The 17,083-nt window shown below is 38.9% G+C and overlaps 2 protein-coding genes across 6 annotated transcripts in view; one reads left to right on the top strand and one right to left on the bottom strand.

The window, feature by feature from the left end:
- METTL14 (methyltransferase 14, N6-adenosine-methyltransferase subunit) overlaps positions 1 to 8,440 on the top strand; it is an 86,246-nt gene extending 77,806 nt beyond the window's left edge. For both annotated transcript variants that reach the window (XM_054823702.1, XM_054823703.1), the window contains 3 exons: positions 1,057 to 1,173; positions 3,845 to 4,055; positions 6,852 to 8,440. In XM_054823702.1, the coding sequence (XP_054679677.1) occupies positions 1,057 to 1,173; positions 3,845 to 4,055; positions 6,852 to 7,165 (642 nt within the window). In that variant the 3' untranslated portion in view covers positions 7,166 to 8,440. The remainder of the gene's footprint in view (positions 1 to 1,056; positions 1,174 to 3,844; positions 4,056 to 6,851) is intronic.
- Positions 8,441 to 11,908: 3,468 nt separating this feature from the next.
- Positions 11,909 to 17,083, bottom strand: part of SEC24D (SEC24 homolog D, COPII coat complex component) — a 69,340-nt gene continuing 64,165 nt past the window's right edge. For all 4 annotated transcript variants that reach the window (XM_054823039.1, XM_054823040.1, XM_054823041.1 and 1 more), the window contains 5 exons: positions 16,822 to 16,940; positions 15,169 to 15,348; positions 14,535 to 14,726; positions 13,909 to 13,998; positions 11,909 to 13,552 (listed from right to left, as the gene is read on the bottom strand). In XM_054823039.1, the coding sequence (XP_054679014.1) occupies positions 13,412 to 13,552; positions 13,909 to 13,998; positions 14,535 to 14,726; positions 15,169 to 15,348; positions 16,822 to 16,940 (722 nt within the window). In that variant the 3' untranslated portion in view covers positions 11,909 to 13,411. The remainder of the gene's footprint in view (positions 13,553 to 13,908; positions 13,999 to 14,534; positions 14,727 to 15,168; positions 15,349 to 16,821; positions 16,941 to 17,083) is intronic.

The raw sequence follows: 17,083 nt of genomic DNA, 5'->3' as shown, positions 1-17,083 counted from the left end.
AACATTATTTTTTTTTTGTAACAGAAGTCTTAATAGTTTTCTGCCAGAAACATTCATGCTGGTAGAAAGGCGCTACTGTTTCATAAGCGAGATAAAATTGTGTGTGTAGCACTACTTATTTTCAGAAAACATGTGGAGTTTAAGTGGGTTTACTCTTAGTGAGCTCTACAAAGTTTTACTTCCCTGTAAGATCTTAGAGTTTTGGAGTAATCTTCCTGTATGCCAGGGTAGCACTGCTTGCATTGGGCATGGTGGAATAAGAATTTTAGTTGGAGCGGTGCTTTCTGTTAAAACAATATGGCATCTGTTGAAGGACAACATGTGGTTACTAATCTGTTTGCTTCATCTGCTTTTCATTCTGAGATTGGTTAAAGTAGCTATTTCAGATAGATTGATTTTGGTCATAGACATATTCACAGTGGCTGGACAGTTTTTGAACACAGCAATAGCCAAATGAGCTTGAGTCTTTAATGCCCAATTTCTGCCCTTTCCAAGGCAACAGGAGTTAAGGATTAAAAAGTCATTTAAGTTTGTTGTTTTGGGTTTTTTTGGTGATGGTGTTTATTTGGTGGGTTTTTGGGGGTTTTTTAACAGGTACAGGAAAAACCACAAAATGGTAGCAAAGGCTTTTGGCTATCTTTCCTCCTCATTTTTTAGAATTTTACATTGCTGTGAAAAACTATCAGAGTGCGGGTATTAGTGGAGACAGGGCTGAGGCAGCTGATCATTATGTTCAGATGGGTTCTGATTAAATTTGTCACTAGGTAAAAATGAGTGCAGAGTTCCACAGGGAATTTGTGCAGTGGTTAGATATTTAAAAGCAAAAAAAAAAAAGGGGGTGTGTGTGATACCTAGACAAGTCAATGTGCACATAAGCGTTTTTTTGGGGGGGACAAAACATAGTACAGTCATGCCAGTAAACTGTTTCATTCATTTGTGACAAATTTATCTTTTAGCTATGCTTTAAGAAAAGTCAAATACCTCTATGAGTGTTCAGTTTAAGTTACTTAAGTTGTTGGTGTAGTGTGAACTGTTTTATCTGTGTATAATATTTAGTGTCTACGCAAGTGGGGTTACAGAAGATGTGAGGATATTTGTTGGATTAAAACAAATAAGAACAATCCCGGAAAGACCAAGACTCTAGACCCTAAGGCTGTTTTCCAAAGAACCAAGGTAAAGGTTTGGCTCAATTTCTCCTGTGTTCCCATCCTGTCTCTTCATGCTAATGAAATGCGTGGTGCTCCACGGCAGTTGGTGACGTGCTTTCAGGAAAGCAAACATGAGGACTTCAGAGTTCTGTTCTGCAAAGTACATTATATGGAAATAAACATGTTCATAGAATGAGTGATGAACTTCTGTCCCCTCCTTGACTTTAGTCAGTGGGAGGTATAGAAGTTTCATCTACATTTAACACTGCTTGGTAAATTTCTGGTTTAGTCCTCCAAATGTGATACTCATTGGAGCCTTGTTGAAATGCAGGTAGCTGAGGAGGGTTCATGGATTGATGGAACAAGAATGAAATCCTGAGAGGGAAGATAGCAATTGAATAGAAAATGTTACCATATGTTGCAATGTTTTTGACTTCTGGGTTGTTTCAATTATAGGTGAACTTCTGTGTAAAACACAAGCTCCTTGCCAGCAAGTTTTCTCCTATAATCTGGAAAAGGAACACCTTTTGAATGGAACTAAACTTAGCAGTAGAATTTGACTAAATTTAATGTCAAAAGAAATCTTTAAAAGTGTTCGTTATTTTTTTATGACTACATCTATTTATAACTCTGGAAGACTGGCTAATGTTTCTAAATATGCATGTGCAGATATGTGCCCAGAGCTTGAACCAGATAGAGGACTGTTAGGGACCATAGCTCAGTCAGCATTTCCTGACTTCCTGAGGATGACTGTAATGCACAAGTGATAGAATTGGTCAGCTCGGTTTAAATTAAACAATTCTTAGGGATGTGTTATGGAGGATGTGTATCTAAGAAGGTGTAGAGAAAAAAAAGTATTCTGATTTAAGAGACTCAAATGTATGTTATTTAAAAACTTAGACAAATGTAGATAGGATTAATAAAGAATTTTTGGGGTATATGTGGGGGTGACTGGCAGTTTTATTGATTACAGAGAGTTGGCTGACAATTTCATAATTTAATGTCATTAACCTCAGGACTCATTCCATGTTCATTAATCGTTTGTTAGTATTAAGCATCCTCAACTGTCTCAGATTTGCTGTTTTTTAGAAGTATAAACTTCCCTTTAAGATATCTATAATCTTTCTTTGAGTTGCATTTACATTAATCTGAAGTTTGTTTGAAAGTGTGTTGTATTAGTTACAAATATTTATAGGTATAAATATTATGTGTTTATTGCATATAGTATTACAAATATGCACAGCTTGCTCATGAGGGAGAGGTTAAAACTAATGCAGGAAGATGTGGGGGGGACTTTATGTCTTTGTTTAACGGAGGAAAATAGTTTCTGGTATTAGAGAATTTCTCTGTTTATCGAGCAAGGGTTGGGCTGAGGTCACTATGTATAATAAACATTGAAAATTGAGCTAGCTTATTCTGGCTAAATAAATAGTCTGTTGTGCAAGATGTATTTACCAATGATTGCAACAGCAAATGCTATCCTATTCAGTTTAGTTTAGGCATCTCTCTAGGTGGATGCTTTATGCTGTGCAACCTGCTATAGAATCTGAGGTACTAATGAATCATGTTCTGTGTGTTATGAAGATAAAATATTTTGGATAGTTCTTCTAAAGACTAGATTTACGAGACTTTGCTTGATGGGTAATTTGCTTAGTAGTATTCTGCCTTTTTATTTAGTTAAATTTAAGGTCTGAAAACCCTGTAGCTTGGGCGCAGTTGACCAACTGCGTAGATTTGATAGGTCACCTATTCTGCCTTTGATATTTATTCACTAACTCTTAAAATCCTTGCCAAAAATCTGGAAATGATTACATACTCTCATCTGCAACTTTTCTTGGAGCCATCTGGTGGCGCTTAGTGAATCAATGTTTTATGATACTGGGGAAATTGCTCATCTGAGCTTAATACTGCCAGAAACAGAACTCTGAAATGATTATGTAGAACCCTCTTTTCATCCTGCACCACTTATGGTGATTCCTCATTCATAGATTCTACATACTAGTCACTTAAATTGATATACAATGTTTTAGAGGAAAGGAAAGCAGTGCATATTACAATTAAAGAACATTTTTAATGCTGATGGAGTTGACTGAGAGTACATTAACAGTTCAACAGTGGTTTTACTTTTTTTGATGCAGTGATACCTTCTAGAAAGGAATCTGAGAGTGAAGGCTACTTTTGTAATGGGTACAATATGAAAAAGTACGTCTTGTTTTCACTGACTGGCTGTTACATGACTGAGAACTTTCAAAATAATTCGTATGAATAAAGTTGGGATCAGGATGCTGATACAAGTATTAACCATAATTAATAACTATTCCCTTACTCTTGCCATCACCTTGTACTCTCTTTATTTGTGGTGATTTCTCAGCCTTTCCAACTTAGAGCTTTAACTTTTGCTATAATTGAAGAAGTCCAAATATCTTATCTCGGCCTCTATTTGAGTTTTACCACTTCGTAATGTAGTTCATCAAGCCGAATACCTTAAAGTACTCTGTTTTGTTTTCAAAAAGCTCTTTTGGTAGCTCCAGCTCATTCTGGGCTTCTAGTTCACGCTTCAGACTTCTCTGTATGAGAGTAGGATCTACTCTGCCTAGAATTTCCTTCTCTCCTTTGTGCTTAAACCACGGAGGTCTGTGCTGTAGCGGTATGTTCAGCATGTGACAGGTACTCTTCTGTGTTGTGTGTGTGTGTAGGAGCACTGCCTCATGGGCATTAAAGGAACTGTGCGTCGCAGTACAGATGGTGACTTCATCCACGCTAATGTTGATATTGACCTAATCATCACAGAAGAGCCCGAAATTGGAAACATAGAAAAACCTGTAGAGATTTTTCACATCATTGAGCATTTCTGCCTTGGACGACGACGTCTTCATCTTTTTGGAAGGGACAGTACAATTCGACCAGGTAACTGTTATGTTTATTTTTGTCAAATAGTTAAATTTTAATTTACTTTTAAGTCATCTGAGGCCATTTGATGGGTTCTGATGGAAGCTGAGACAGTGATGGTTAATCCTAATGCATGATGCCAAGATTTGCACCAGCTGAATAACTGTGTATTTCTGCATATAACCCATTTTCCCCACTGTGGGACTATGATACCACAGCAAGCCAGATGAGCTTTCTTGGTGACTTCTCCTTAGTGGAAATCTAGTCAGGAATGAGAAAATCTACTGGATGGAGAAATTTCCCAGATTTCCTGCCCTCCCATTCACGTAGCTAACCAACGTAATGCTCAGCAGCAGAGGGATTGTGGCATCCCTTGATGGTTCTCCCAACACTGGGACACAGCAAAATGACTTCTGCTCTAGTTAATGTTCTGTCCCTCGTGATCAAATAGCAGACGATTGTGGTAGAACTAAAGATCTCACGTGTATTTTCTTAGCGATAATGTCTATCTTGAGGTGAATCCCTCAGCCAGTGTTGCAGGAGCAACATGTAGAACCCTACTCAGTGATATTACAGTTAGGTTATAATTTCTGTTATTATTATGTTTGGGAGCAAGACCAAGTCACAAATGTGGTTTAACACTGCTTACAGTTAAGTTTTGTTTTATATTCATTTTTAGAAGTAAATTGCTCAAATAGTAGGACCTTAATGCTTTTGTTTTCTACATGTTATCTCTAATTGAAGATAAATGCTGAAATTGTTCAGTATTCTACTGGAATATTGAAATGTACAAATTCCATTTAATTTCATATTCTGAATATTTCCTTTCTATTAACTTTTTATTTTTGGATTTAATAGTGGTGTAAACTGCACACTAGCTCTAAAAATTGAAATGTGTCTATCACGTGCAAGACAGAGTAGCAGAATTTGCTGCTTGTAAAATTCATTTCAGTGTCCTGAAGAGGTTTCTAGACATAGGTCATAGGTCAGACAGTAGATCTCAAGGAGACACATTTTTGGTTTATGTGAAGATCTGTCAGTCACAAAACATTGTTGGGAAAGTCTATCAATTCTATCAATTTTTTCAGAAGAAAGTTTTTTTATTAACCAATATCTGTTGCCTGTTCATGTATTCAATTCATCAGTGAGTATAACAAAATTCAGTTGAGATTTTTTTTTTTCCTCATGTGCCATGTGTTTACGCTTCTCCAGAAGTGTGATTTCTTTCTCTAAACTGATTTTTAAATTCCTGTGAGCTTAGTGCTGGGTCCTGTTGCCAATATCTGAAGACCCAGGAGAATACAGACTAGAAGAATAAAGTCTATTTTGATGCCTTTTTAGGCTTTTGTATCTGTTGCCAGTGATGTTTCTGCCCTAAAGCCTAATGTGAAATACAATTCAACAGTCCTGTTTCTTTCAACTACCAACGAATGCTTGAATTGACAGACTTTATACCTCATGTTATGGCTGGTGTAGTCATACTTCACGCACTGATGGACACTGTGAGAGTTGGTCTCTGAACAGTTTACGGTAACAGCATGCCCTTTTCAAAGTTAGGTGGGGTGGTGGTGGTGAAGCAAGTGCTGTGCTTGCCTTAAGTTTGTTTTGCAGTTTTGTGTAACCCTGTTTTCCCCTAAATAGAGGTTAATAGTTTGGATGCCAGAAGAGAAATGGATACAAGTCCATCCACGGCCTGGTTTGCTGCATGTGAATGCTAATACTTACAATATAAAAAAAAGTTGCTTCTTCTCTTACTGCAGTTGGAATAGGATGTGTATCAGTATACAAACTGCAAGCAATAAGTTACCTAAATAAATTTCAAGGTGTTTGGCCATTCCTATTCTTTGACTGGCCTTTGGCTTGAATTTTAATGATGAAGTCAGTCTTAAGTCTGGTTACTGGGGAGGGGTGTAAGGGGGCTGTTTTCTTTTATAGAAAGACGTTGTTCAGGTAAATGTTACGTAAATTCCCAGGGTAAAGAGAACAGTGTTTAAAGAACTGATCTTCAGGTTTTTTTATTCATAATTAAGCCTGTTTTTGAGATTAATGACCTACATTTTTCTTCATTAATATATGATACAACTGAAAATTAAATTCCCACTGACATTTTTAAGTGGTCTAAGCCCCATTTTAGGTCTGAATGCTACTTTAGCTCATAACAGAAATAGAAACATGCTTGGTTTAAATGTCTGCCTGCCTTGATTCACGTGGTGAAGCTGAAGTGCCCAGTGAATGTTTGTGCATAAACAGGTTAATTTAACTCTTTAAGCTCTATTTTCATATCATGTGAGCTTCAGCAGAATTGTTATTTTGTTGTGTTTTCAGATGTGTGCTTCCAACATGCTGTGCTCTTGGCTGTACAGTCACAACTGGTTTCTGGAGACAAAATTACCTAATTCAAGTTTAAATGCTTTTTAAAAAGCATTTAAGGAGGAGGATGTTATTTTTAAATTAGATGAATTTACTGATCTGGTTTAGTCTGGTCCTAGAGGGGCTGTAAAACGTCGTTGTGGTGTAAGACCAAGTAGGAAGGAGAGGGAAGGGGTCTTGTGAAACCAGAGCATGAATGTTCCCATAGCATGTGTAATTAAAAAGGGAAGGGGGGGGAAGTCCCGAGAAATATCAAACTAAAATCGAACTTTTCAATAACTCTGGCTTTCCCAGAGGTGACCTTTTAATTCTGTTCAATACAGGTGACATGCAGTTAAGTGTCTGTCCCTATCACTTGAGCCTTCATTTACTAGGAAAAAGACAATAATGGCCTTGAAGCGTGAAGTTTGTTCTTGCTTTTGTGACTCTGGTTTCGTTCCCTAGGTTGGCTGACTGTAGGACCCACCCTCACAAACAGCAATTTCAATGCAGAAACGTATTCTTCGTACTTCACAGCTCCAAATTCCCACCTGACCGGCTGTACCGAAGAGATTGAGAGACTTCGGCCCAAGTCACCACCACCTAAGTCCAAGTCTGACCGGGGAGGTGGTGCTCCAAGGGGAGGAGGAAGAGGAGGGACTTCAGCAGGCCGAGGAGAAAGGGGCAGAGAGAGAAACAGAACTAACTTTCGGGGTGAGAGGGGTGGCTTCAGAGGGGGACGTGGAGGTACCCATAGAGGAGGCTTCCCCACCCGCTGATGATTGCTAAGTAATTGCTTCTTCCCCTGGTCCTATGCCTCCTCTCTGAATCTTTTTCTTAGTCTTTATTTTCTAAAGCGAATTATTCTGGGGACTCAAGCTAGATAACTTTTTAAATTGTTTTTGGTGCAAGCAGTTACAGATAGTCTGCCTTCCAGTGACCGGCCTGGCACATCGCCTCACCTGGCAGGTAGGTCCTGCACCTGACAGCACTAAACTCAGCCTCCTGACAGCTGCTCTTTGTCAAAGCAGAGAGCACCATCTCTTCAAACCATGGAAAGGATTGAAGTGGAGATCCTTGCTTTTCCGTTATGAAACTTGCAAGTTGTGGGCTTTATTAACTGTCACTTTCTCAAAAACATGGATTTCTCTTCCTTCTTTGGGGGTTCAGGTTTGGGCTGACATGTGGGTTAGTATGATGGAGTGGGCATGAAATGCGGTTCTGAACAGCATGGCCATAGCAGACTTACTCTCTTATTCATGGAAGAAAAAAATGCTGTGTCTATTTTGACACCTATTTTAACTTCTCTGAAGCCAAGGAGCAAATTGAATAAATAGAATTCTATTTTTTTTTTCTTACTTGGTTTAAATTTCCCGAATTATTCCCGGGAATAGGGAACCAGTTTATTTTTCATTTGTGGTGTATATGTGCCCACTCTTCATGTCTGTAGTAGGGAGAGTGGTAATTCTGTGCAGTAATGTGTTGTGCTTCATGGAAAGCAAGAAGTTGTGCGTTTATATGCAGTCCAGAGCTGCTACATGGGCCTGCATTAATTCTTGAGTAGGGATTTTTCACCCAGCGTCTGTTCGTAATAGCCTTGTTCTTTGGTAGGGGAAACCAGTTTTATTGCAGAGCGATTGCAATGTAAGTAGTAGAAGGACCTCATCGGAGATCGTATTGGAAGTGTGGGGCAATGTTGTAAGAGTGAGTGCTTTCTGAAGCTTACCACCTGGGTAATGAGGGCGCAGTAATAAAACTGAATGTTTTGCTTTGCTCGTGGACGTTACGTGCATTGGAACTAAGACTGCTGGTGATCAGCTCCAGAGTACAGCATGAGAAGGTGGTGATTCACTTTGGTATGTACAACATGTTTTTAGCAAAACTGCAACTCTGAGCTTCTTGGTCAATACTTGGTAGACTGAACAAACCTGACTGTTGAAGTCTCAAAAACTTAGGTGTTGGAAAATTGACTTCTGAGTCTCATGTTTCTCTATTGAAGCCTAGCTTTTAAATGTGTCCTGTAAAGTAGTGGATTATTAAACTTGTTCATCAAAGCTAATGTCAAAACAGTTTTCTTAATATTTTGTGGGTTTGTTCTCCTTGAGGTTTTGGAATTACTAAGTTTTACTGTGGTTTCCTCCATACTGTTGTAAAGTTACTGCCTGCTGGTTTACTTCTGGTGCATGAAACAAATTTTTAGGGTCTGGTCAACTTTTACAGCCTTGATAGTGTGCCTAGTAAGGGACCACTAAAGCACAAATGAAACTCCCCTATTGTTTACATACATCAGTGCATCCTGTGTTATAGTCACGCATCTGAAGAGTGACAGGATTTGTGGGAGGGGGTGTTTTAAGGGTAGTGCTGACTTGACTGTCAGTGAAGTCTGCCAAGGACTGCTTGGAACAGCATTTGATAGAAGTTACATGCCACAGTAAGAAAACTTTTTCCTGATTTTGCTCTAATCGTGTTCTTACTCAAGAAGTAAATGCTAGAGACAATTAACCTTAGGACAATTGCTTTTGTGCCAGTGACAAATCTTTTTTTTTTTCCCTCAATTAGTAAAAATGTTAATTCCCATTTCTCCTTTTTAATTATATGTCCATAGCTGATAGGTTGTTACGTAGGCTGTTCTTAACATAAGAGACTCAAAAATAACTGGTTGAGATGTATCAGTTTGCAGAAGTTGGGGTGCTGCTTGTGACCTCAGTGACTTGGGGAATTAATCGCACATGGTCTTGTAAAAAAAAAAAAAAAAAAAAAAAAAAACAAAACACCAAAACCAACAACTTCTACCAAATCCTTCTTTTGGGTTTCTCGGGTTTTTTTTTCTCCTCAAAGCTGAAATAGCTAAAGTAGTGTAAGGGAAAAAAAGAATACCACTCTGGAGGGTGTTAATTAGCTCCATCTGGATGGGCCAACTTGACCAGGGAAGTGCAATGTACATGTGGCTAACAAGTAACTGACCTTACCGTTTTAATTGAGGTTAACAGACAAGGAAATAGAACTTTCTACATGTCCTCTATGAAGAAAGATACCTGCCAGTTGTAATCTGAAGGTGGTGTTTAAACAGGGGTAGATTGTTTGTAAAGGTAAGACAGTAGTGCATGGATTGTGTACCCAAACGCTCGGTGTTGCCTACTTGTGATTGTGGAGATGATACTTAGAAAATACTGTTGTGAGACGCTCTTTCCACCTCCCCTCCAATACAGTACAAACATCTGGTCATTTTTTTAATCACTGTTGATTTGGACCATACCTGAAGTGGTGTCTAAAGATGAAAAGCTTTTAATTTCATTACTGGTTGTCTTCAGTTGTAACACTTTAACTGCAGGAGGAGAAGGCGGCTCATAATCAGTGAACTGATTAATATTTCATTTACCACAAGTGAAAGAAGACTTAATTTGAGCATGCTTGCCTTGACGATAAAAAGCCTAACAAGTTTCTGCCTTTCCAATTTTATTAAATGCATAATGCCACCAATCTGATTTGGGATGCCTGTCTAGATCTTGTCTTGTCTTCCCATTCTGGAAGAGGCTTATAGTACTTTGAGTATCTTACACCCTATATGAATTAAGTGACGAATTCAACAATTGCACTGACAAGATACTTGGGCTGTCTTAGCATTTAGCTTCAGAGGGATTTTAAGACTTCAGTCAACTGTAAATCATTGGGTGTAAATCCAGCCATCAGCTTGAGAATTCTTTCCTCTGTTGGAGGCTGCTGGTTATCAGCAGTTGGTTGAAGGGGGTGGGGGTGTGTGTGTGTGTGTGTGTGCACGCACGCATGCAGGTTAGTGGGCAAAGCTCTTGAGGGTTGGAGGTTCTTAGCCAGCACAGTATCATGAACACAGGTTCCCTGTGTATGTTTGTAGATAACAAATGCTTTGTTCAGTAGAGCGTGTTTAGGTTGTAAGCTAAAGAACAATTTTGATCTGACAGTGGAAGTTAAATGGCATTAAGTCAAGGGATTAATTTTAGAATACTCAGATGTTTTAAAACCCTTGGCAGAGGACAGAAATATGCAGAATGTGCTCCAGAAAAGAATAAATGAACACTTCAAGCCTATTACACTGGAAACAGCTTAAAGTCTCATTTCTTGAACATAGCTTTTTAAGGATACATTAACTGAAAGCAGTAGACCCCACTGTTTCTGTATATAGCGCAAAAAAAAAACCCAAACACCCCACCCTGTTTCTCCTTCCAAAATTGATAAAGTTGGTGGCAACTTTATTGCTGTAGTAGAAATTGCCCAGTGTAATAGGATGCAGGTCAACTGAATAACATGGAGGAAAGTTTACTAATCCTATTCATAATTGGGCCATTCTCATGGGTGACAAAGCAAGTAGTAGGTAAGTTCTGTGGTGAAACACAAGTCATTTAAAAGTAATTTTGAGTATAATTATTGCAGCAATTAAAAAGGAAAAAGGGGGGGGAGGCCTAACTGCTGTAAAGCTGAGTATTACAGTCCTGCTGTTTATGCTGGAGACATGAATTGCCCTTGTAAGATGTCTTGTAATATATCTGCAATAACTGTTATGATTGCTGTAAGACCTGCTGTATCAACATGTGTCTGTCTTGGTGCTAGTTTAGCCATGATGATGTCTTAATGTAGGTAAAATTAATTGTACATGAAAGGCTAGAGTGCTGATGAATTAACTATGCAAGTAGAGATAGCTTTGTCTTACTACTGCTTTTTTTTCTGAATAGCACCTCTGTGCCTGATCACCTGCTCTCAGCAGGCTTTGCCAGTGCACAGGTAAGTGCATTCCAGGTGTACAACAGGTTGCCTTAAAGCACTTGGTCAGCATTGCCTACGCAGCCTGAACCAACCAAGTAGAAGATGCACATGGTTGTGTGGCAGACATCATCTTCTGGCCATCACAAACTCCCTGGAATAAGGTAAGGAAAGGGTTCTGAGCAAGCACGGCTGAGGCAAGAGCTGTTTGGGGCAGCAGCTCACCAGCTTCCTACCTCAGAGGGGAAACTCTTGTTCATCACAGTTGATGTGAATGTTCTTCAGCAGCAAATGTTTCCCTCATTACATTGCCTTACTATGTGAGAATTACTGCATCTCTTCCCATTTCCTGACTCACTTGGTAAGTGATTTTTCTAAAACAGTTTAATTACCAGGCTCTTCGGGCACATTTAAGATGTAGTTTTGGTGCATCTCCTTACCATAACTGGTAACCATGGAAACACTGAAAATGGCCAGATAAGCTTGCCTGTCTTTAAAGTCAGAGTAGGAGACAGTGATGTAGAGTGGTCTTTGCTAATTGTTGGATGCATGGCATTGTTTATGCTGTGTAGGAATTATTGTTGCTAATTTAACTTCACCACGTTTCCTGCTGTCAGTGTAACTTGTTACAGTGGAACAAAGGGGGAGGAGTTGGTGAACCCTGAAGGCAGTTCCCATTGCCTGTTGTCCTTGATCACCCTCTGTAGTGACATGGGGTACTAGTTTTAGGTACTGCTGGTAGGAGGTGTTGGCTGATAGCATAAAAAACCCAGAATTAGTATAGGAAAGAATAAACACACACACAATGATTATATTTAATAATTGCTTATTTCTTTACACATAGCATTGCTGGTGTTATTTTACAAAGTATACTGATTTGGAATGGCAACAAATACTTTATACAGGGTAATGTCTTCAGCTAAAAGGTGCTTGTCTTGGCAGCTGAATTCAGCTGCCAAGGCTCCTTTTGTAATATAGCTGCTTATTTTAAGAGCTCTTAGTCAATGCGCAAGGATACAACTGTTTTGATAAGCTGTCAAACCAAAAAAATATGCATCTTGACTGTTTACCTTGGATATTAAAATGATTAATACTAAGTAGTGACACTAACATGTTTAAAGGCACTTATTTTTAATGAGGCCCAACTCTTACCCTTATTTTTGAGGGTTTTTTTTGCTTTCTTTGAAACACTGATTTTTTTGTAACAATAGCTTTTCAAGTTTGGAAAAGTTCAAATCTCACATGCAGAGGCATTGGTCCTAAAGATACAGACAGACTGATGAAGTAACTGAGGTAAACAAACAGCTCTTCTAAAGACTGGCTATAATTCTACCTTAAATATTGAGATTAGCAAGGCTTATTTTTCAAAGCAGTGACTGTTGAATAGATCAGTCATGTGAGAGGAGGTCACTGTAATAGAACCGGTATTAAATAAGAGGCTTTCTTTTTATAGCACCACAAGTAACCTTTGGTTAATGTGTCAACTGTCTTACAGTTGCTCTGCCACTGAAATTTATCTAAGTTTATCTAAGCTGTATTGGGAATATTCCAGTTAGCAAATGTATGAAATATATGTTCAATTTTGGAAATGTAATTTAAATAGTGTGCTAAACTGCTGCCCTTAAGACTACAGAATTGTCCCATAATAGCGTAGCATTATCCGCCAAACTTAGCAAAAGGATTGTCTGATCACTGTTGTTCCTATGGTCCACTGTTGTTAAATTTACTGAAGTCCAGTTGTAACTGAGGCATTTTTTGCATCCTGGATAACCCCAGGTGTGGAAGGTTACTGAAGTACTCAGATTGAACTACATGATTACTGCAAATCTGATTCAACTGTATGCTCTCACTCAGAAAAAGCAGTGTTTTGCATATTTTTTTTCCCTTTTCTGAATAGATTTTAATCATCTTTCCTGGCTCTTGTACAATTTATGACTAGCAAAAGGAATAACTAAGGAGTGTTCTAAATTATATTTTAATAAATGCATACCATATGTTCTTAAGCATTGACAGTTTGAAATCTGGCAATTCACTTAGTAAAAAAGAGTCAGGACTCCCAGAAGATTAATACCTGAGTGCAGTATTTCCTATTCTACAGTTTAGAAAGTAAGCTAAATACTCAGTGAGAGGTGGTATGAAATGAAACTGTACGAAAAAAGAGCAGAGAAAAGGATCCCTAAAGCACAGTGGAATGCCTTGGGTACAGCAGAGCTGTGGGCCGGCCTTCAGGCACCAATGACTGTCCCTCTTGCAAAATCAAAAAGTAACTGATAAATTATACTTGCATTTCCTTAACTGAGCAGCTGGCAGATCTCTTTGTGAACACAGCATAAGAAATCCACATAAGAAGCTCCTCCATAAATACTCTTGTCTTCTACTAGGAACTGTCGGAAAAGTATCTCTGGCTGCTCCCGTTGTTTCACTATAATCAGCTGAAAAGAGAAGGGATACATGCTTTTAGGATACAATCATACTAAATGTCAGTATGGGTTCCCTGCACCTATTACTGTATGCTGTTGGCAGGGGGGAACCCCCAAAACTAATAAATCCCCACATATCAGTAGCTGTATTTATGAACACAGGAGAGAGATATTAGTGTGAATTAAGGTTTGCAGAATAAAATGGTAACTTTAGACTTGAGTACCTCTGAAAATCTCTTTTGACTAAGAATTAAGCACATTTGAGATGTTTGTGCCTACAACGCATGCTGGAACTCACTGATGTACAGGAAAATTCCTGGTACATAAAACCTTTTACAGCTACCAGAAGTTTTGTCATAGGAGGTTACCTTCATAGTGTACGGCTTTTGGCTCTGGATATGCTCCAGTATTGACTTAAGTTTCTTTGAAAAGGGGTTGTCCAGGTCAGGCAGTGATGTCTGTTAGAATGAAAGCGTGGCAGGTGTTACAGTCCAGTCACATCTCTTAGGAATTCATACAAGACTAGCTGCTGAAATTTATGAGGCAAGTTACTGTGAATTTCATTCTAAACGGAGAAATACCATCTCCTTCACAAAACCATATGCCTCATCTGTCTCATCTTAAAGACCTGTCTAAGCCATTTTCAGTTTAAAATAATCAGTATATGAAAACTCATTATCAAGAGAGACTTGAACTATTGCAAAGTGTTTTGTTCCAATTTTAGCAATACACATTCAATAGGACTTTAATATCCACAACAGTGAAAGTTTAAGCAGGTTTAAAAATGTGAAAGCTTCCCTCCTGTAAATGTTCAGAGAGTAAAAGCTTATTAAAATTTTATGTATGTTAAGACACTTCTGGTGTCTTAACACCTGCTGGTCACCTGTGCCTGCTTTTAGGTGAGTGATGAAAATCTGCCTCTGCTTCTCTGTTTAGCAGTCTGGTCTTACTAAATCATAAATTCTGAAAAAGGGAGTAGTGTCCATATACTCACAGCCTCGGTGCTGATGTGTGCAAAGGATGGCACGTTGAAAAGCCCTTGGATGAGTTCAGGGGGCGTGCTCACTCCCAGCCACAGGAACATACTCAGACCGTTGGCCAGAAGGAAGGCCCCTCCTTCTGAGAGACGTTCCTCGGAGCAGCGGATGGCAGCTGGCACAGCATCACTCTTCAGATCCAGGCTGTGCTGTGGGGCAAAAATACACAAGAGTTGTAGACTTGATGACTTCAAGGTGACTAAAGCGCTGGTTACTGAGAAGTAACTATTGAAACGTTTAGTACATCTTAGAGGTTCCTTTCCACATCAGAGGAATTGGAAATCAAACCTTTTTCAGTCAATGCACTGTGTACAAAGGAAGACCTGCCCTAAGTGGGGATACGCTTGCACACCAGTATTGACTTTTAGTAAGCTGATATCTTTCATTAGCCTGGACAAAAGCCTTGCTAAAAGTACAGTGAGATTCTTGATAATGTTACTTACTTCTCCATTTCCCATTCAACTAGAGGTTCTACCCTCCCTCCTCAATTGAGGTCAACTAGCAACTAGATCACAATAAAAATGTAATCCAGCACAGCAGTATAACAGAGCACACTGAAAAAAAGAAAAGATGTGCCACCAGCATACTCACAATTGGCAGAAGCTGGGGATAGAAAAACAACTGTGTGTCAGCAACCCCCATAGCCATGACCAGCTGCCGATGGTAGGCTCTCTCATCAGTTGGGATTTCTGGTCTGCTGACCAGCACACAGCTCTTCAACAGACAGTTCATGTACACTGGCAGTACCTTCATTGCATCCGGAAGGATGAGCTGAGAGGCAGAGAAAGCTTGTTATTTAATACATCCCACATGCTGGAGAATGACAACTGGACTTTCAAACATTTAAATAAACCACTGCTTGTTTTCTGTGATCAAAGTGCTGTTTCAAACTAGATGCAACAGCTCTGAATGGTTAATGCATTTAATAATCCTACAGAAATTATTTGCGCTATAAGACTGTAGTTGTCTCAGATCCTGTCATCCCCCTGTAACCCATGCTCATTTTTAGGTACTAAATTAAAGGGGAGTCACACAGGAAAAGTGGGTGGTTTTCCTCTGAACAAGTCAGGAGGGATATGAAGGTCCACAGTAAGTGGCTCTGGTTCTCACTAACGTGAAACAATTCATTGCCCAGGGTTTTGACTACTGGAAGCATTACATGGTACATAAAAGCCTTAGTCTTTCTCTAAATTGAATCACCAGGACATAAGGGTGAAAAATTTAAAAGGAAATAACTGTGCTTTTACTAGAGCCTTGAATTTTAAGTCATAGAATTATTAGCACATTCTAATTATAATCTATATGTTACATTCCAGAAGAAGAAATAATTGGAAAATACAGTAAAGGAGATCAAAGGAACTGGTCTAAATAAAAATTGCCAATTGTCATCCAAAAAAGTGGCAGGAAAGCCAACTGTTCCTGCTATCAGTTAAAGTCCCTCAAAATCTGAATGAGATGGGGAAATACTTTGAGAGTTACAAGAAAAACAGAAGTTAAACTCAGATGCTTATATGATTTGGATTTACTTTGGCCATCTTTGTGTATTTGTTTGAAATGGAAAAAGACAGTTGTCAGGAACAGTTGCTAATAGGATTTGGAAACACCTTCCTGTTGGTTCAGTTAGACCTCCCCAAATGTGCTGAATATATAAAAGAACGGGCTGAAAATAATAGAGATGTCTTAAGTTGAGAGAATTATCAAGTAGCATGGAATATAATCAGGTTGCTAGCCCTTTGGTAAATAAAGGAATTAACAGACTGTTATCTTAATTACCATGGATTATTTTTCCCCCCCTAGGAGTTTGGCCCCATCTAGACATCAGGTATTTGTCACTCCAGCACACTTGACAGACAGACCTATGTGCAAATTCAGATTGTTTACTAAGATACAATGTTATTTTCATTTTTTGACAATAAGAGTCTTAGAATACTAAAATCTTTAACAACATAAGAAATAAAAATGAAAGCTTTAGCACATAATTCCAGCAGGAAGAAAAGGCTGACTAATCTCCTTTATGTGAATGTGATCATCAGTTTCCTCAATGGCACTGCCACTTGTTCTGGAACAACAGCCTCTGTGCGCTGTAATTGCTACCATTGAATCCCACCTGGCATTAATTATATTTGAAAAAAAAGGAAAATTTCAGGACAGATTTTTCCTTTCTGGCACTGCTGCTGTTGCAGGGTGGTCATTCATCTGCTGCAAAGCCTGGCTGGGGGAGCACTGAGTTCAGGCAGGTTTTACCTGGCTTACTGCCGATGGGCTGGCACAGTTCTTCCGGTAACACGCCAACATGTGAGCTGTCTGATTCACCAGGATCTCTCTGACCATCTTCAGTGGTTGGCTTAGAATGGCTTTAAAAGCTACAAATACAGAAGAATAGAAGAGCATGCTTAAAATGGACAGACACTCTTGAAGTATCTATATTCTGCCAGCTTCTTATTTTACCAACCTGAGGTCTATAGCTGGTTTTTAGTCTCTTTGTAAAAAGATAGCATCTTGGAGG

Source organism: Grus americana, chromosome 4 (genome assembly GCF_028858705.1).
Source record: "Grus americana isolate bGruAme1 chromosome 4, bGruAme1.mat, whole genome shotgun sequence".
NCBI classification, from domain to species: domain Eukaryota; kingdom Metazoa; phylum Chordata; class Aves; order Gruiformes; family Gruidae; genus Grus; species Grus americana.
Note: the sequence above shows the minus strand (reverse complement) of the source record. Positions and strands in the feature narration are given on the sequence as shown.